At 31.9% G+C, this 19,429-nt stretch overlaps 5 protein-coding genes across 7 annotated transcripts; 3 read left to right on the top strand and 2 right to left on the bottom strand.

The window, feature by feature from the left end:
• Nucleotides 1-2,051: 2,051 nt before the first annotated feature.
• LOC109126628 (Putative membrane lipoprotein) lies at nucleotides 2,052-2,197 on the bottom strand. The gene is given in 2 exon segments (XM_019230349.1): nucleotides 2,052-2,093; nucleotides 2,096-2,197. Coding segments are annotated over 2 exon segments (144 nt in total).
• Nucleotides 2,198-9,065: 6,868 nt separating this feature from the next.
• On the top strand, nucleotides 9,066-10,829 carry LOC104713748 (putative N-acetyltransferase HLS1-like). Its single transcript, XM_010430947.2, has 3 exons — nucleotides 9,066-9,336; nucleotides 9,497-9,684; nucleotides 9,782-10,829. Exons 1-3 carry the CDS (start codon nucleotides 9,166-9,168, stop codon nucleotides 10,653-10,655), a joined length of 1,233 nt encoding a protein of 410 aa, XP_010429249.1. The 5' UTR covers nucleotides 9,066-9,165; the 3' UTR covers nucleotides 10,656-10,829.
• Nucleotides 10,830-11,394: 565 nt separating this feature from the next.
• Nucleotides 11,395-13,454, bottom strand: LOC104713746 (phototropic-responsive NPH3 family protein NPY4). Its single transcript, XM_010430946.3, has 4 exons — nucleotides 13,155-13,454; nucleotides 12,989-13,058; nucleotides 11,833-12,900; nucleotides 11,395-11,758 (listed from the first exon to the last, which is right to left on the bottom strand). The coding sequence occupies exons 1-4, from the start codon at nucleotides 13,214-13,216 to the stop codon at nucleotides 11,510-11,512; spliced, it is 1,449 nt and encodes a 482-aa protein (XP_010429248.1). The 5' UTR covers nucleotides 13,217-13,454; the 3' UTR covers nucleotides 11,395-11,509.
• A 728-nt stretch (nucleotides 13,455-14,182) lies between these two features.
• On the top strand, nucleotides 14,183-16,061 carry LOC104713745 (uncharacterized). 3 transcript variants are annotated; one of them, XM_087464424.1, is made up of 6 exons: nucleotides 14,183-14,375; nucleotides 14,829-14,874; nucleotides 14,951-15,023; nucleotides 15,141-15,206; nucleotides 15,282-15,442; nucleotides 15,709-16,061. In XM_087464424.1, exons 2-5 carry the CDS (start codon nucleotides 14,843-14,845, stop codon nucleotides 15,423-15,425), a joined length of 315 nt encoding a protein of 104 aa, XP_087320550.1. In that variant the 5' UTR covers nucleotides 14,183-14,375; nucleotides 14,829-14,842; the 3' UTR covers nucleotides 15,426-15,442; nucleotides 15,709-16,061. The 3 variants fall into 3 exon arrangements, with proteins under 3 accessions (XP_087320550.1, XP_010429244.1, XP_010429245.1); XM_010430942.3 differs by lacking the exon at nucleotides 15,709-16,061 and having other exon boundaries at nucleotides 15,282-15,656; XM_010430943.3 differs by lacking the exon at nucleotides 15,709-16,061 and having other exon boundaries at nucleotides 14,300-14,375; nucleotides 14,833-14,874; nucleotides 15,282-15,656.
• A 416-nt stretch (nucleotides 16,062-16,477) lies between these two features.
• LOC104713744 (serine/threonine-protein kinase SRK2J) lies at nucleotides 16,478-19,337 on the top strand. Its single transcript, XM_010430941.3, has 9 exons — nucleotides 16,478-16,876; nucleotides 16,980-17,054; nucleotides 17,301-17,402; nucleotides 17,565-17,618; nucleotides 17,708-17,800; nucleotides 17,905-17,997; nucleotides 18,519-18,623; nucleotides 18,714-18,812; nucleotides 18,903-19,337. The coding sequence occupies exons 1-9, from the start codon at nucleotides 16,757-16,759 to the stop codon at nucleotides 19,200-19,202; spliced, it is 1,041 nt and encodes a 346-aa protein (XP_010429243.1). The 5' UTR covers nucleotides 16,478-16,756; the 3' UTR covers nucleotides 19,203-19,337.
• The last annotated feature ends 92 nt before the right edge of the window (nucleotides 19,338-19,429 follow it).

The following is a 19,429-nucleotide window of genomic DNA, read 5'->3' as shown; positions in this document are numbered from 1 at the left end:
TTGACCTCGCCCATTATTTTAGGCTTCTGCCTCTCCTCTTCTTTTGTCTACAAGTTGGGCTAGCTGTTTGCGTATGTTCGATATAGAATGAGATCAAAACCCAAATTATAATATGAATTATTTGTTGTGGCCTTTTACGGCTTTCTTCTAAAGCTGTGAGCGTTTTCGGCTTCTCAATTACTTGAAAGACGACGACACTATAAATTACTTAAACCCTAGCTAGCTTCTCGGCTGTATCATATAGTTAAAGTTATCTTTAAATTCCCTAACAATCTAATATTATTCAGAAACTACAAAATTCATGGAATCTTGTCTCTTCACTCTTGGAAAAGCATGTAAGGAGCCGTAGACAAAAGATTCATTGGCATATATGATTTGTTTATTGACAAATAATCTTTGTAATTTTTATATGTAAATAGTTGTTTGTGACGACTCAATATAATTAGGATATTCGACTTAGCTTATTCTATTCTTCTTCTTATATTATTTTGTTTTTGTTTATGGACTTGTTATTTGAATATATATAAGACGATGCAATTGGTATGCGATTGCGACTATGCGTAGAGAATATTGTCCAACGACGAAGGTCACCAATTCACCATGATGGTATTAAATATTATATGATGAAGAACATAACTAATATATATTTAATATAGGGGTCTCTTTAATATATGGATTTGAATAATTCTGATACCAAAAAATTAATCCCAATAACCCTTACTATGGGTTAAATGAAATTATTAATGCTTTCAAGTGACTAAAACAATTTAGAAAAAGATTCATAAATTATGAATGAAGAAAAAGCTTGTATTTTAAAAGTTAATAGTTTGGTATGAGTCTAAACAAAACTCATACCAAAAAAAAAGTACTATTAAAAAGTCATTACAACTAAAGTCAAAGTCAAAATCAAAATCAAAGTGGTGGACCTGGTGGTCGGTCAATAAATTAGATAAATAAATGTAGACAATAAGAAAGCACGAGAATCTCTAATTTAATCCAAAGAGTGATTAGGGGACATTAAGCACATAATCCGATCTTGATGACTGTCTGTGGAAACAATCTATCCCTGTCTTATAATTGTTTTAGTTTAGTTTAATCTCTCTTGTTCCCTTTGTCCAAATGATTATGTAATCATCCTATTTTATGTCGTTATTAAATTTATATATAGAGAGTCTGACTCTTTTCTTTCTTGTCGAAATGTGCTTCAAAAAATTATTGGGGAAAAAAGATCTTTGAAAATTTGGTGAATTACGCACACCCCCAAACATATTGCTGTATCTAAAACATATGGAACCAAATATTCAAATATACTTATAATTGATAACTAGTATTGTTTTGACTCATATGGAACCAAATATTCAAATATATATAATCTCTAATATATAAGTATATTTTTTTTAACATGTGGAGTTTTAATGAAGGACCTTAATTAGCTTAATTCTAACGAAATATTACAATTTTTAAGCATAATCAATATCTTTTTATGCACATCAGTACATCCTCACTTTTATCACACTCAAACTGTCAAACCCAAGTACGTACAATAATATAAATGCTAACTGTTTTAGGCCAATGCATACTAAAATGATAAAATCTCCCAGGGGTTATTTATTTGAAGTTACATGAATCAACACGACACGTTCACGTACATCGTGAACAGAACAGGACTCGTATATATCTATACTTCAGAGCTTCGGTGGTTATAGAAATGGATATTGGAACACATAATCTTTGTTTGTCGATTTTTCTTAAAAATAATAATAATTTGTTTATCGATCGACACCGGTTGATTAAATTACGTAACGTAATAGATATTGACAGTGCTTTTTCTTTTGTGAAAGTATATATATTATTGACAGTGCTACCATTCTTGCCCTACATTATTAGTTGTCCCTAAATATTTTTGTTTTATTTCCTTATTGACACGTAAATTGATGTTAGTGTTATAATGTTAACCTCTGCATGTTCCGTAGATTTCATCATAAAACATGGTTAAGACATGTTAAAAACAAAGATTAACTAAATCAGTCATCAAGAAAGAGGTTTGCTTCTTATGTCTGCCATGCATGGGATGTATATAAATCATGATGATATAATGCATGACATTGATTTGACAAGACGAGAGTGATGAAATGGCAGAAGCTATGATGACCTTATTCTCATTAGCAGTAGACAACGCTCCATGTCTCACTTCCATGTTTCTCTCTCTTTTTATCATCCTTAGCCAAGCAGAGGAAATATCAAATATTCATATAGATTTACATATAGTATATATGTATGATATACAGCTTGACGTAAAATTCGAAGAAGGTAAATTTAGTCATCTTGATCAAACAGAAGTTGCGATTTTCTTATAATGCATATAACTCATGTTATGTAAACTGTTAAAAGATGCTTGGTGGGAGATAAGAAATTAAGTACTACTAATAAATAGCGATTCAATAATTATTTTAGTTGATATTTAAAGGTTTAAATGATAGTAGTAGTAATAGAAATCCATGCATTCAAGTTTTTTTCGGTTTGTCGCATCTATTTATTGCCTTTTTGTTTTGTCTCTCGTTCCTATCCACTAGTTTGCTTAGAGGTCTCGTCTTTTATCTCCCCACCACAGAACTCTCAGAATAAACTAAGAGTTATTATATATGCTGAAAATAATCTCTGTGTAGAGATATTTACGACTTAACGAGTCTCGAGTCATTTCAAACACTCTCATCATAATGAGCAAGACAAAAAAGTGCAAATGTAAATATAAATATTATATGTAAATCGAGGTATAATGAGATCAGGTGTTAAATCCAAATTTCCTACAAGTTGTTCTTCAATTTTTGTTTGTTTTATAATCTCGATTTATAAATATTAATATTTTAAATAATATTAACTTTAATCATAGGTGGTTTTGGTACGATTATTGTGATTTTTAATTTGATGTAAATTTTGATGGAATATATTATTTTCGAAAAAGTTAGGTTTTATATTGGTTTGTTCGTTTTCAGCTTGGTTTAATTCACAATCGTTTTCATTTGATATTTCAAATAATTTATTTTGAACAATTCAGTGTATTTTGATCGAACACTCTTGAAACTAGTTACACTCGTGAATACGTATAAGAACATGTATGTCGAGGTATATACAAGATTCATGAGTCTATCAGAGTTCAGAAACGTAGGGACAAGGTGCACAATCTCGGGGATCCGGACGAGCTATGGCCTTAGCCTATGTGTCGGAATCTGCCCTCACCATAAATATTACGTCTGTTTAAATAAATTACACCGGTGTTTTTTTTGTTTATATAATTTTAAATATATCAGACTCATCAGTAGCAAACATTATCACACATAAGCACACATAAACACGTGACAATTAAATGGTTTTGGTTGTAGTGACTAGTGAGCTAGAAATGTTATAATTACTTTTATATAACCAGAAAAATTCAGGTTGGAACTTTTAGTATTTACATACTGGATGAAGCATATAAAAAGTCTTTGCCACTAAACAACAATTTGTTTTTAGTGGTCAAATTATTTCAAAAAAAAGTAATCATTGTATGAGTTAAATAACATAGTTTAACATATTGAATAATTGTGAGAAATAATTTATATATATATATATATACATTCTACATTGTTAACGTTGTTTATATATCTGATTTAAATCCGCATGTAAGTATTGTTTTGACCACAAGAAAAAGTCTAATTAATAATTGTAGGGATTAACGTGATGCCTGATATTAATAAATAAGATTTGTGTAGTGAGAGCACCTCTATTAAAAATATTTTAGATTGATTTCGTTTTATATATTTAATGCATACTTTTTAATCTCTTTTACTATAGTTTTTTTTGGTTTCAATATATTAAAGGGCCAAAATATTGTTTTACTGTTTTCTCAATAAATGTTAAAATACCTTAAACAAAGTTTATATCGAACGAAAGAAATATATCAAACCATAAGCTAGCACGGTGGCCGGTGGGGTTCCTGGATCGATCGGTCTTTCCAAAATATTGTTTTACTGTTTGCTCTGATCGTTGTTTGTGATTTACCCCACTGATAGAAATCTCATGCATAAAATTACCTGAACTTGTAAAGCTTCCACAAAACTTTCTTTGCTTTGTAATTGACTTATACAGTCAATTTATTGTAATCCTTGACAAATTCAAAACATAACTTCCAAGTACCCTACTACATTTCATGTGTTTTTAACTATTTTTTTACTAAACTTTTTCAAATATAAACTTCGGTAAAAAATTACCGCATCGATATGACGATATCTCATATGACATGTATAGTACGTAGTTACTCGATGACCAAAACCCAAACCCACTACATTGTTTGATTGGACATAACCTTAGCAAGTAATCTCGTTACGTTTCTCCCACACGACAAAACGATTTTGTCCCTCCTCCTCGCCGCTTTGTCCCCCTCCAACATTCACAGCTGGACCTCATTTTTCACACAACTAAGACATAATAGGGGCATTTTAGTAATTTCCTTGAGTCATCTTGTGATTAAGGAGTAGTAGTATAATTAGAAACTTTGGCTCGTGGCTTCACTGGTCTTGGCCTCCTCCTCGTTATGATGTGCTGAATAAATTACGGTAACAAAGATTAGGGTTTACAGGCTAATTACATAGTTAAGTCAATTAATAGGTTTTGTAATCAATGGTGATCACATGGCTTATATATATAGAGATTCTCGATGCTCTTACTTTTATAATATATAAGTTGATCTCGTAAAGATTCTTGTCTCGTAAGCGTAAGCAACATATAATTTCTTTAATTCACACTTATACTGATCTGTTTGTTTCTGAAATTAGAATGTAGGATGATGTCGTTTAAATGTACTGTATTATTACTCTCGTGTATATAATCAAAGTGTTGGGATAATAATATTTTCTTGTCAAAATTCTTTTATGGTCAACTTTTAATTAAAGAACTCATTGTTGAAATATCAGACCAGGTAGACTTTGTTGTAAAGTATACCTATACATTTTATTAATACACATATATATTGAGATTTTTGAGAAAATTCTTTCCTGTATTACATATTTTTAAAAATGTCACAATAACAATTTGTTGTAGATGCATGCCGTTCTCTTGTGCCGTCGATTGCTCTTAACCTACCTATTTCGTCACGCCCTCGTTTTCAAACATAGTCGTCTTCTCCATCCACTAGTTAACATTGCCAAAAAAAAAAAAAGATTCGTTAAAGTCTAGTTATGGTGTTGTGGGGGCACTTTCATTTACTTTTTTTACGGTTTAGTAATTCGTCATTAGCTCATGTAAGAAAATGCGGATAGAACAATTATGAGTCTTGAACTTTGCAATTTGACGACGTGAGTAGTAGTAATTATGTAACCTATTATTGAAGACATATGGGAACGCGAGAATGTACCTTACCGGCCCTACGTAGTACGTACGGATCATCAAAAAACTATTATCACAAAGAGATTGGATATAGATCAAGATCGTTCCAAATTTTCACTGATGTTCTCGAGGAATTTGTCGTGGAATTTGTATGTTTTATATTCGTTACAGTTGGTCATAGGTACATATAATAAGAATCATAACAGTATATGAAACGTATGTTTGAATTTTTACAAATTTGACCGGAAAACACTAATCTGTCTGCTAATCACTCGACATTTTGCGTCATTCGATGTGTGGTCCATGGTTTATATTATTTACTACTCCTCATCGTATAACAAAATCTTAATTTGATATATCTTAATCTCATTGATTTTATATTAGGCAATCCAACCACGAATGATATATCAATCTTTATAGTACATCAATATATATATATATATATATATATATATATATATATATATGAGAGTGTATTGTGCCGTTAAACCGACTCAGTTCAGTCTAAACTGAATTAAGAAACTTAGTTTGAGGATCGAAACAAAATTTTAGTTTAGTTTAAATATATATTATGTATCCTCATCGCAGTATATGTTAATCTCATTGATTTTATATTAAGAAAGCCTACCACGACATCTACATATGAAACGAAAGTGTATTATGTCGTTAAACCGACTTAGTTCAGTCTAAACTTAATTACAAAACTTTATTTGAAGATTGAAACAACATTTTAGGTAACAACTTAGATCAGTCTAAGCTTAATTACAAAACTTTATTTGAAGATCGAAACAACATTTTAGTTTACTTTATATATCTAAAAAGCCAAAACCAAACCAGCAAAATATATTTTTGAAATCTTGTAACTTGTTGATACATGCACAAATGCAAAGGTGGGGAACAAAATAAGGTAAGATGGGAAGCGAGATGTCTAAACTACGGATCCCTATATTTGCCTGAGTGCACATCGTCGTCTCTCGTTTGTTTATTGTGAATTCAAATGACGTATGCGCTTTTGTCATTAACAGCATTTACAATAGATGATTGGGATCGTTGTAATTTCTAAAGGAAATTATATACTCTTGATAAGATATATATAAAATTATATAGCATTCATATTACCATACATAAAATAAATATGTGATGTACACTTATAACGATAATTATTTCGAAAGGAAGAAAATATTGTAGTTTCCAAATTTTCTTGGTTAAAAAGAAATACATACATACATCTCGAATGCAATAATGAACACGGTTATTGACAAAACGTGCAACTATACGGTTACTATGAACATGGAGCCGCTGCCGCACATACGTTCATTTCGTGGAAGTTAAAAAGACAAAACTAAGGTTCCGGGTGGATTTTTGGATCACTTGAGGGAGAGAAGAAGATTTCAGATAGAAACTTTTTGGATTTCGAGTTTCCAATTTATTTTTCTTTTGTATATATACCTCTCAACCCCTGCTTCTTGGTTAGACATTTTTGTGTGTTTGATAAATACATTTTCTTTTGTCCAAAAAAAAGAAGATGTTTGATACATCTTCATGTTAAAAATGAAGATGGTTGATATTCGGATTTTGTTGTAAATTTCTATATGATATGGGAATACCGATCAGAAATGTTATGAGATGGATATTAGGATATACGTAAAATGGTATCTTATTATTATTAAAAAAAAAGAAAAGAAGAAGAAGTAGATACCTCATCAACACCATATCTACGATTTAGACAAATCCTTTGGGAGAAAAAAATAATGCTTTGATCCCATGAATAGACAGATAAGATATAATCAATTCCAAATGGTTTATGTCCATAAGCATCTACATATGATATACATCAATTGACTAATTATGGCGACATACTTATTTTGAAATTTGACGGAATAATTAGGTGTTTTAGTGACACACCACTTGCTAATTTAATTGAACTTTTAGAAGGAGTTTGATTAAAAACGCTTAATATTGTTATGGAAACAAGTGGGGGTCATGCCCAAAACGCACTTTCCTACGATATTATTCATTATTCGATTTTGTTTTTGCTAATAATAATTCTCGATTACAAATTCCATCGTTCTGATCCGATTTCTCAAGAGGTGAATATTATGATCCGATTTCTCAAGAGGTGAATATTACCCAAGAGTTAGAAAAATGATTAATTATGTGATTGGAGGTAGCCTGACTTAACTTTTGCCTTTATAAAAGAAGAATTTTTTCAACTAGTTTAATGAGTCGAACATATCAATTGTTTTATATTGCCAACTAAAATGTTGTCGCGATACATATTCTCTACTAGTATTAATTTATGAGTCATGAAGTTTTTTTTTCACGTTTTTTGTCCGTTTCTTTTTATGTATTTATTTTGTGCAACCTTTCTTGTCCGTTTCACAAACATGATAATACAAACGAAAATTTAAATAGATTACTTACAGAAATGGTCATGTCTTTTTATATATAGGTAAAAGATTAGTCTTTGCACAAAAAATAAAAAGGTAAAAGATTAGTCGAGTTTTTACCATTCGACTAATTTTTTTTAAGATAAACGAAATCGTCCAATAGAATTCACTCACTCAATTCTTTAAAAAACTTGAATCATATTACCATTTTCAATTAAAAATAATAATGACTTATATAGTTATTTTCTGATCACAAAAAGTTAACTTTTGGATAATGATACAATTATTTTCTTAACATAACTGCTCGTTTATGATGCCGTGTTAATATCAATGATGAGTAAGTGAATAAGTGGGATTCAGAGCAAATGATTAGAGTTAGAGGTAATAGTAACAATCATACATACGTTCATGAACAAGATGAATAAAACGAATAATTATGAACAAATCAAATTAACAAAGAGAAAATGAAAAGAGAGAGAGAGAGAGAGAGAAGTCCATAAGCCGCCATTTCCACTTCTCACTAAACACTTTCCACGTCTCTTTTCCGAGCAAGTTCGATATCAAATGCTCGTGTCTTAATCACCCCATTAATATTCTCACATCATCATAACATCGACAAAGCACTCTTTTCTAATTATTTTTACTAAAATTTTATTCTAATTCCATATTGAGTTCTTCTCTGATATGTTAATCAAACAGTTGTTTAAAAATAATCAATTAATTAAACGAAGGAAAGGAATAAGTGAATAATTAACTCAACCCTCCATTATTAGAATATATTTTTTTGATATACTAATCTGATCATTCCAAATTCTTTTTTTTTTCTCTGTGCATGATCTCACAGAATCATTTTATTCTAGACACGTTCATTTGTTTACTGAAATTTCTTCACCTAATAAATAAAATACAGTATATTCCAAAAAAAAAAATGAATATTGGGAAATGAGCATAATTGATAGGGAATTAATATTGGGTCCTATTAACTCTATCCAATGATAAATATAACTAGTACTAGTATTCTATAGATTTCTCAACGGCCTAAAACCAGTGAATTTATTACAAATTATTACGGTTCATAATCATATAATAAAAGCAGACGAAAATAATACCAAAAGTCATTTTCAGAAACTTTTAAAACTCATTAAAATTATCTTCTTCTTCTTCTCCAAAATCCTAAGTTCATATATCTCAAATATTAAAATTCCATATACACTTTATAAAAATATAAAAAATCCCATGTCCACGGAAAATTCTGCTGACTTTTTATTGCATCAGTCTCACTTCTTTCATCTCTATATAAAACCCTAAGCTACCACTTCACACTTTGTTCTCAGTTCTCTCATCTCTTTCACTCTCTCTCTCTATCCTCTGTTTCTTATTTATTAGAGATAACAAAAAAAAAAAACAGAGAAATATGACGGTGGTTGTGGAGGTTAGAGAATACGACCCTAGTAAAGACTTAGCTACCGTCGAAGAAGTTGAGCAGCGGTGCGAAGTTGGCCCAACGGGAAAACTTTCTCTCTTCACTGATCTCTTAGGTGACCCAATTTGCCGTGTTCGACATTCACCTTCTTACCTCATGCTGGTAAGTTTCTTTACTCCAAAACTCCTAAAAGTTACAAACTCATTTTTAATACACTAGTACAAATTAGTTAATTCTCAATTCTTTACTCAACAAAAATTCTTATACAATTAATACTAAAAAGAACGTTTAACTAAAATTTGGAAATTGTAATTTATAACAGGTGGCTGAGATTGGTACGGATGAGAAGAAAGAGTTAGTTGGAATGATACGAGGATGTATCAAAACCGTTACATGTGGTAGCAGCACCAAAAGACTTGATAACAAGTCTCAAAACGATGTCGTTATTACCAAACCTCTTTACACTAAACTTGCTTACATTTTGGGCCTCCGCGTTTCTCCTACGCACCGGTACGTTTTCACAATCTCACGTAATTAAAAACGTTACACTAATCACGAGTAATTAGTGGCTTAGTGCTTAGACTAATCACGTTTTTAATTATTTCAGGAGGCAAGGGATAGGGTTTAAGCTCGTGAAGACTATGGAAGATTGGTTTAGTCAAAACGGCGCTGAGTATTCTTATTTTGCAACTGAAAACGACAACCACGCTTCCGTTAACCTTTTCACCGGTAAATGTGGTTACTCCGAGTTCCGTACACCGTCCATTTTGGTTAACCCGGTTTACGCGCACAGGGTTAACATTTCTCGTCGAGTTACTATAATTAAGCTTGATCCAACTGATGCTGAGTTGCTATACCGAATCCGGTTTAGTACAACCGAGTTTTTTCCGAGAGACATTGACTCGGTTCTAAATAACAAACTCTCGTTAGGAACATTCGTTGCTGTTCCACGTGGCAGTTGTTACGGATCCGGGTTAGGCTCATGGCCCGGTTCAGCTAAATTCTTGGAGTATCCACCCGATTCATGGGCCGTTTTAAGTGTGTGGAACTGTAACGAATCGTTTCGGTTAGAAGTTCGCGGCGCGTCAAAGTTGAGGCGCGTGTTAGCTAAAACGACGCGAGTAGTTGATAAAACGCTGCCGTTTTTGAAAATCCCGTCGATTCCCGCGGTTTTCCAACCGTTTGGGCTGCATTTTATGTACGGAATCGGCGGAGAAGGACCACGCGCGGAGAAAATGGTGAAGGTGCTGTGTAATCACGCGCATAATCTGGCCAAAGAAGGAGGATGCGGTGTCGTGGCGGCGGAAGTAGCCGGAGGAGAACCGCTCCGACGAGGGATACCACATTGGAAAGTACTATCGTGCGCCGAGGATTTGTGGTGTATCAAACGGCTTGGAGAAGATTACAGTGATGGTTCTATTGGTGATTGGACTAAATCTCCACCTGGTGAATCTATTTTTGTTGACCCTAGAGAATTTTAATTTTTATAACTCGAAAATGACAAAATTAATTTATATTTAAGGAAAGGAATATTAATTATCTTTCTTTTTTATCAGATTAAGATGTCTTTAACTTTTGGTAAGCTGAAAAGATGTAGTAGATTTTTTTTTTATAATGTAATATTTTTATAAGAGAATCTCTTGTTCGTGTGGGAATTTGTTTATGATTTTGTTATTCTGATTTTTTGTATTCTTTATATTATTACTAGTTGTGATTAATTTAGTACAAAATAAAAAGTAGAAGAATCACTGATTTTTTTTGGTCTGACCATTTCATAAATTTAACCATTAATATAATAATTACTTATATCCTACTATTAAGTCTATTATGCTATAAATTAATACTTCTGATTATTTAAAAACGTTTTTCAAGTGTACAAATGAGAATCCAAACAACTAGAATAAATAATCTGATTTACTGATTTGGATTTCGGTTTGGTTTAGTACAAACAGAAATTTAAAATAATAATTAATAATTAGAGATATGCTTTGATTATTATTATAGAATATGATTACAAATACGTAAATCTAAGATTTTATAAAAATTTGTTTATTCAGTTTTGTTGATTAGATAATTTTTGATTCGGTTTCGGTTTAAACTTTGCAGTATTTCTTGGATTACAAATAAATGAGATTTTTTTTTTTCTTTTCGATTAGTCTCATAAAAAATTGAGATGGAAGAGCTTCAAGCCAGACACAAAGCCCATTACTACCTGACCCATTTGCAGAGAGGTCAAGGACCAAAATGTTTCCAATTCAGATAACAAAAGGAAACTCAAAAAGTTTGACGTAGTTCTGAAGAAACAAATGAGAAAAAGATACAATAATGCATTAAATTAAAACTCTTTATCATGGTCCCATTCCTCATCCTCAGTGTTAAGAGTCGTGGTGGTAAGCTCAGGAGTGCTGTATCCTGTTGATGAACCATTGGCTCTAATCTGTTCAAAGAAGAGAACTTGCACAATCACCCGCATTGGCAAACGTTCGTTCTGCACCGCATGTTCACACGCTTCCGGTGATAGTTTCCTACAATCCATTAACCCGCATATTCTTTTCTTCTCGCTCTTGCTAATACCCGAATGTTCCTGAAAACATTTTCAAATCAAACCTCAAGAATCATTATGAAAAACACTAGATTTGAATCTTGTTTCTTAATTACCTTGAGAAACATGTCAATGGCGCGATATAACCCGTCATGAGACTGTCTTGGGAAGCTAGAGAGTGTCTCAGCGAGAGAGAGGAAGTTCTGTAGAGAGAGATTAGGATCTCTTGATTTCTCAGCTAAGTATCCGTCAATAAGCTTTGCCACGGATACTTTCATTTGAGTTTTCGGATCTCTGTTTATGAACCCCTTCACTAGGCTTTGCACCATATCTAAATCATACATTAAGATATCATGCACTGTTGCCTCTTCAAGCTGCTCGCTGATTCTTTTCTTTAATCTATCTTTCACAGTTTCTTCACATCCAAGAAACATCGATGCTCGATGTAACTTGGTCAAGAAACTAGAAGAAAGACTTCCTTTCTCATCCGGGATAAGTTCTATGATTGTATCAGTCAATGATCTATCAATGCTTTGCACTGAGCCTTTGCTAAAACCAGATATTCTTCTTCTTGCATAAGCGTGTAACGCTTCTCCTATAACGTTATTTGGTACTTTCCCTCGGTTCTTGATTGCTTCAATGGCTTGTTTATATAAATCAATGTGAAGATCGCATAAATCTTCGACCCACCAGTCTTTTGGAACGGCTTGATCTTCTGGTTTTCCCACTTTCTCAAGCTTCTTCTTCCTGTTGTAACTGTAAGACCACTTGACTTTAGAGGTGTCAATCGAAGCTGTTGAAGCAATAGAGTCGAGACAACGCTTCACGAGCTCTTCCAAGTAATTGGACGAGAGATCTTTTGTGGTCTGCAGAACAATGATAGAATCTTTCCAACTACGGAAGATAGTTGAGTTCAAGAAAACATCAATCTTGTATACGAGATTGCTTTTCTCAAACGTTTCATTCATCTCCAAGAACTCAGCTGCGCAACGAGCTGTGACCACATTGTAAGCGTTTAAAGTTACAGTGATGCCGTAACAGAACTTGACACAAATCTCAAAAGCAACAGAACCACCAGGAATCTCTGATATGTCAATCTCATTAATTTGGTTCTTCTCCTTCTCTTCAGTTTTTGATGTCGCTATGAGTTTCTGCAAGAATCCGCTTTTGGACAGCAATGGGAACTGAAAACACACGCACAAAACATAAAACTCTTGCTTTTGCTTGTTCTTTGATGTTTTAAAAAGGTAGAGTTATTTTTTTTTATCATACCTTATGGAGATAGAATTTGACATTGCCAACGATTAAGATGATCTCTGTTTCTAACTCAGTTGTGACATACCTAAGAGCAAAAAAAAAAAAAACAATACAAGTTAAATAAAAACATTGTTTAAGAATCATGAGACAGAAAGCTAAAAAAAAAACTGTTTCTACAAACCTAACATTGTCTCCTTTAGATTGAAACGAATCAGGTTTGGTTCCAAGTTTCATAAACTTCATTTTCACTTTATGAAGTTATTGTTGCACACAAGACTCTCAACACAAAAGAGAAAACAAAGCTAAGAATCTTAGAAGTGATCTATGCTCAATCTTGTTTTCAAGAAAGCTTAAAAGGGTGACTTAAAAAAAAAAATAACATTGTTTTATACTTATAAAGTTAATAGTACTAGTATATAATTTACAGAAAACTTAGAGATTCACAACAACACACCCACCAACCTCAAAGGCTCGAAAACCCAAACACCACGCTTGTTTGTTTCTCTTTATTATCTAATTCTCTTTTTCTTTTTCTTTTTTCCTTAGTGCTTCACACATGAACTCCTCTTTTTGGTTGCCCATTGTGCATTGTTACCAAAACAATAAACCCAAGGTTTTGGTTACAGTAAAGATAAAACATCTTTGTGTTTGTGGGTAATGGAAAGAAAAAAGAAAGAAAAAAGCGTTTTACGCAGTTCACTGCAGTATCAGAACTTCTCGGTAACATTTATTCAAAGGACAAAACGAATCAAATCTTTTTGTATGTTTTCTATAAAGATGGGTTAGTGAAAGCATAACATCAGAAAGTCAGAATTTTTTATTTATAACATCATAAATCTCAAGATTTTTTATTTTTTTATTCATAACATCAAAAGTTATTAAACATTCTTAAAAAGTTGTGAAAATTTTAAATATTTTAAGTCTAACGAATGGGTTTTTGTACTTATACACTTAGAAGGTGTTTTCAATCTAATATTCTAAGTGATTTTAGTTTTTATGAGATTTTAAATGATTTTTATGATTTTAAAGAAATTGATATAATTTATTGTAAAAATCTTTCAAATCTCATCATAAATTATGTATTTTTAACTTGGAGTACATATAAGTAAATCTTCTCTAAAAAAAATCTTTTTAAATTTTTTAAAATCTCTAAAAATTAGTAAAATACAAATATACAAAATGTTTTGAATAATAGTAGATTTTAAAATCAGTTCAGACGATTTTTAAAAATTCAGGATTGAATAACATAAAATTTGTAAATTTTACACAAATCAATTAAAATGTCAAATTGAATACAATTTTTAATGTATTTTGTATGAATAAAAAAAAAAAACGAACCGAAACGAAACGTGAGAGGGAAGAAGAGAATCGCCAAGTGCAGCTGGTAGTGAAGGACCTGAAGGTATATAAAATTGTTTGCTTTTCGATATTTTCCTCTGTTTAAGATGTAACTAACTGATAGGTTTATGATTCAAGTATGGTTGATTGTGAAAGGGTACCTGGCACACCAGTTGCTCGACGAATTGTCTAACTCATATCTCCCTTCTCTAAAGCTCTGTTTATTTTGTACATTTGTTTGTCTCGTTATGTTTGCACCCTTACGCAGCTAACTTGAATTGGCATAAACATGTTCGAATTTGTGTGATCATAATACCCTTCAGAATTTAAGAATCAGTTCTTCTCTAGTGATGTGTGTATATATGAATCAGTGATAAAAGACTCATCCTTTATCTTAATCATGTTTTGGAGATTTCAGTGACACATAACATAACAATATACTTGTTCAAACTGTGCCTTTTGTATGCATTTGTCAAATACTCTTCACTTGAAATTTTGATGTATTGTTGATTACAAGGAAGAAGTTTGAGCATGGATCCTGAACATACAGAGGCTCTTTTAAAGTACGTCTTTGTTTTCTTTTTCTTAGCTCGTGTTGTGTGCGTATAACGGATTCACTGTTGTTAGTATGTAAAACAGCCATTTGGAGAAGCAAACTGGATTGCTCACAGAAACTCATAAAACCATGACTCAAGAACTCCAAAAACTTGTGGTTTGTTTCAAGAAACTTATTAGTGTTACATTTGAAAGTTCTCTTCGGAGACAATGACTTTGATGATGATGTGATTAAGAGAACTAGACAACATGTGTGTGTGTGTGTTTTTTTCAGGTGGAAGAAGAGATGATGATGCGGAAGTTATATGAGCTGATGTCTACACATCGTCTAAATAAGAAGGTTTGTATAATAAAGATTGCTGTTTTTCTTGAAGATGTTGGATTTGATTGAGATTAATGTTGTTTTCTTTTCAAGAAAATGGAGGAGGCTCAAAAGGTGTCACATGGTAAAGAAATAGTGGTAGTGGAAGCTTCTGATACGACGTCTACTACATCCAACTCCAAGGCGTTAATCACATATGTGAGAAGAAGGAAAAAAAATCAAAAGCCAACTCAATGAAAATTTTCAGTTCTTGTGTAAGTAAATTTCTCTTTGAGTGACATGTTAGTTTTACTTATTATCTATATCTTCTTTTATAGGGTATTTGTGCGATGTTTTCTAGTTTTTACGATGGCTCTTATGCCTATATAGCGGGTAGTAGTCTTCACCTTGTTTATGCTTGTAAAATGCAGCTGAAGTTTTTTTTTTTTTTTTGAATGATGAATAAAACCGTTTATGAAAGGCCTGAAACTCTCTTACACTTACTATGGAACATGTCCCACATGTACTATATATAATATAGGTTAAATGGCTTACCACCCCCTATGGACGGATCTTGGAAAAAGAGTTAGGTCTTAAGAGATTCAATTGGATCAGTGATTTTGGTTAGGTGCTCGAGCTACTATTCCCACGCAACAATCTTGCCTCCATGTTGAAATGTAGTCTTTCAATGGACGATGGAGTGTGTGAAGAAGTTGGGGGTACATCCATTATTATTGCTCTTTTTTTTCATTTAGGCAACTCCATAGACATAGGCTTTTAAAAGTTAAAATTTGATTGAAATAGCTGATCAACAACAGTAAGGGGCACTATTATAGCTGACCTAAAAAATAAAATATGAGGTTACTTATAATTGGATGATTTCACTTTTCCAAACCCTTTTTCTCTGATCTGGACAACCATGAAAAAAGTCTATGCTACCACTTGTTGTAAGTGCAAATAATTTGCAAGACGCAGGAAACGTACCGAAGTTTAATAGTGTTGCCTAATCGTCAAATAGGCAAACATACAAATATCACCTAATTAGAATTACACAATATCAAGATACCCATTGAAGTGTTACCAAAATCTAGTCTCAAAACAAGCTTTCCCAAGATTATATATAAACTTTGAGAAACTTCAAAACCTCTTTTACAATCTATCTAAAGAAGAGACCCCTTAAAACCTTAAACGTGAGTAGCTGTCTCAAATAATACCTACTTCAGTTTGAGATCCTATTTATACTTACATACATAGAAAGACTTATTACCACTGTCACTTTATAGATAAACGAAAACTGTCACAGAATTATCAATCAACCTGGACTCTAAACCAAAAATGTACTAAAGAAAGACTTAATACAATGACCATTGATATCGTGAAAAGCTATTTCAACACTTTAGTCTACTCTAGTCGTCATATTTGCTACGTGTAAACTAATATATAACTTTCTTCTCTCTCACTCTATCTATATATCTATATATCTTTCTCTACAAATATTTAGGAAGAGAGGATTCATTAAACAACATAAAAGAATATATTAAAGTACCATTTTAGATAAGCGAGAGAAAAAAAAAAAAAAAAAGCTAGCCATGGAGAAGTATGAGATGGTGAAGGATTTGGGATTTGGTAATTTCGGATTGGCTCGGCTTATGCGTAATAAGGAAACCAACGAGCTTGTGGCTGTCAAATTCATCGATCGAGGCTATACGGTCCATTTCATTTTTTTTTTCTCTCTTCTTTCTTTTGTATTTTGTTATTTTTCATACTAAGAATCTCATCTTAATTATTACCAAAACTGATGCTTTGATACAGATAGATGAGAACGTTGCAAGAGAAATAATTAATCATAGGTCTCTTAATCATCCCAATATTGTTCGGTTTAAAGAGGTAAGTTTTTTTTTTCTTTTTCTGTCAACGAAGTAAATATTTGCTTTGTTAAGAAACAAACGTACGTCGTGTTTGATTTTGAATTTGGAAACTCCCACAACTCCACAAGTTGTTTCTAACTTTGTGCAAAGATATGGACATATATATAGTCCCATGATTTATTCGACATGTTCCATATTCAATCCATAATTTGATGTTGATAAGAGAAAAGAAAAAAACTTAAAAGTTTGGTGTTGATGATTTTAGGTTGTTCTAACTCCTACACATCTTGGGATTGTAATGGAGTATGCAGCTGGAGGAGAACTGTTCGAACGGATATCTACCGCGGGTCGATTTAGCGAAGCTGAGGTTTAGAAATTAAATTCTTGTCAATAACATACATTTTACCGATTATCAAAAAAGAAGAAAAAAAACATGCATGTTACTTGTTAATGATCACCACATATAAGAAAAATCGCCAAATATTGTTTTTGTTAAACGTTTAATTTAATTGACTAATTCTACATGCAGGCTAGATATTTTTTTCAACAACTCATTTGCGGAGTGCATTACTTACATACAATGGTAAAATTATTTGGATATACACCAAATTGTATATATATAGAATAGTTTTGTGTTATATGTTTTACTAATGAAACAAATGAATTTTGCAGCAAATATGCCATAGAGATCTGAAATTAGAAAATACATTGCTTGATGGAAGCCCAGCACCACGTTTGAAAATTTGTGATTTTGGCTACTCTAAGGTTTTTTTTTAATGAGTAATTTTGATTTCTGTTTATGTTAGTTATAGTTTGTATATTAAAATCTAAATTTCTGAATGTATAATAATTCCTAAAAATTTGTACAGTCTTCAGTTCTTCATTCCAACCCAAAATCAACGGTGGGAACTCCGGCATATATAGCACCGGAGGTTTTTTGTCGATCAGAATACGACGGAAAGGTAAATAATTATACTATTATGATTTTTCATACAGGATAAGTTACAGTAGTAATGAAGATATTTTTGTTTTTTTTTGTTGCCTTCAATAATGAAGATATTTACAAGTTTGAATTCCACTTTCAATAGTTTTTTTTAGGTGGCGGTTCCACTTTCAATAGTTTATAAAACCATAATTTCATGGAAAAAGAGTAGTACACGACAAAAAAACTTTTGCTTCATAATATCTCACTCATGACATGTGTTACCAATCTTCTATAGTAATAGTATACGTTGTATCGACTTTTATCTAATAGTTATTCAAAAATTTAATGGCCACTTTCAAATAATTAACGTCATCAACATCATTAGTCAACTTAATATTTGTTTTCGGAAATAACATGCATGAACTTCGAGGTGTTACATTTTATATTCATCAAATTACTTTGCTAAGACACTTGTCCATTTCAAATCAACCGACTATATGATCTGACGATCTGTGAACTAAACTTAAAAAAAGAAACATACTTCAATCTGTTTTACAGTCAGTTGATATGTGGTCTTGTGGAGTGGCACTCTATGTTATGTTGGTAGGAGCTTACCCTTTCGAAGACCGTAAAGACCCTCGCAATATTCGAAAAACTGTTCAGGTATAAAATCTTCTATTTTAAAAATCAACGAAAGTACTATAATTCGTATACTAATCGTATATACAACATTTTTGGGGTTTGATTTTACAGAAAATAATGGCTGTAAAGTACAAGATTCCAGGATATGTTCACATATCTGAAGACTGCAGAAACTTGTTGGCTCGTATATTTGTTGCCAATCCATTACATGTAAGTATATAATATATATTAAACTATATAAGTTTCATAATTTCAACCTATTCTTCTTAAAATTTTTGTTGGATTGTATAACTGTCACAGAGAAGTACGCTTAAAGAGATCAAGAGTCATGCATGGTTCCTAAAGAATTTGCCAAGGGAACTGAAGGAGTCAGCACAAGCAATCTATTACCAGAGGAATGTTAATCTTATCAACTTTTCTCCACAAAGAGTAGAGGAGATTATGAAGATAGTTGGTGAGGCAAGAACCATCCCAAACCTTTCTTGCCCGCTTGGAACAAATGAAAAAGATGGCGAAGAAGAAGAAGAAGAGGAATATTTGGATGCTAATGATGAGGAATGTTATTATGAGTACACTTTAGGAGAGAAATCTTCAAAATAGTCAAAGCATTGACATTATAAAATATGTTACATGTTGTAAAATTATGAACACTTGTTGTAATTTTATATTTGAATATCGTTTTTTCTCTATCTTCTTGTAACCAAATTAGGATAAATTAAACGTTTCGTTTTACTATTCAGTCTATGAATATTTGGATTTAGAAATTAAAACACATTGCAATTTTAGTTTTTCTTTCTAATTATATTTCTTCGACTCTATTAATAAGT

This window comes from Camelina sativa, chromosome 9 (assembly GCF_030686135.1).
Source record: "Camelina sativa cultivar CO46 ecotype springtype chromosome 9, ASM3068613v1".
In the NCBI taxonomy this organism is placed as follows: domain Eukaryota; kingdom Viridiplantae; phylum Streptophyta; class Magnoliopsida; order Brassicales; family Brassicaceae; genus Camelina; species Camelina sativa.
Note: the sequence above shows the minus strand (reverse complement) of the source record. Positions and strands in the feature narration are given on the sequence as shown.

Excerpts from the sequence above, each read along its gene's own strand:
- LOC104713745 (XM_087464424.1), top strand. The coding sequence starts at position 14,843 with ATGGATCCTGAACATACAGAGGCTCTTTTAAA. Across the intron at positions 14,875-14,950 it reads CATACAGAGGCTCTTTTAAA|CCATTTGGAGAAGCAAACTG; the intron begins GTACGTCTTTGT and ends TATGTAAAACAG. Across the intron at positions 15,024-15,140 it reads AAGAACTCCAAAAACTTGTG|GTGGAAGAAGAGATGATGAT; the intron begins GTTTGTTTCAAG and ends TGTTTTTTTCAG.
- LOC104713744 (XM_010430941.3), top strand. The coding sequence starts at position 16,757 with ATGGAGAAGTATGAGATGGTGAAGGATTTGGGATTTGGTAATTTCGGA. Across the intron at positions 17,055-17,300 it reads ATATTGTTCGGTTTAAAGAG|GTTGTTCTAACTCCTACACA; the intron begins GTAAGTTTTTTT and ends TGATGATTTTAG. Across the intron at positions 17,998-18,518 it reads GATCAGAATACGACGGAAAG|TCAGTTGATATGTGGTCTTG; the intron begins GTAAATAATTAT and ends TCTGTTTTACAG.
- LOC104713746 (XM_010430946.3), bottom strand. The coding sequence starts at position 13,216 with ATGAAGTTTATGAAACTTGGAACCAAACCTGATTCGTTTCAATCTAAA. Across the intron at positions 13,059-13,154 it reads TCTAAAGGAGACAATGTTAG|GTATGTCACAACTGAGTTAG; the intron begins GTTTGTAGAAAC and ends TTTTGCTCTTAG. Across the intron at positions 11,759-11,832 it reads CCATTGACATGTTTCTCAAG|GAACATTCGGGTATTAGCAA; the intron begins GTAATTAAGAAA and ends AAATGTTTTCAG.
- LOC104713748 (XM_010430947.2), top strand. The coding sequence starts at position 9,166 with ATGACGGTGGTTGTGGAGGTTAGAGAATACGACCCTAGTAAAGACTTA. Across the intron at positions 9,337-9,496 it reads CACCTTCTTACCTCATGCTG|GTGGCTGAGATTGGTACGGA; the intron begins GTAAGTTTCTTT and ends AATTTATAACAG. Across the intron at positions 9,685-9,781 it reads CGCGTTTCTCCTACGCACCG|GAGGCAAGGGATAGGGTTTA; the intron begins GTACGTTTTCAC and ends TAATTATTTCAG.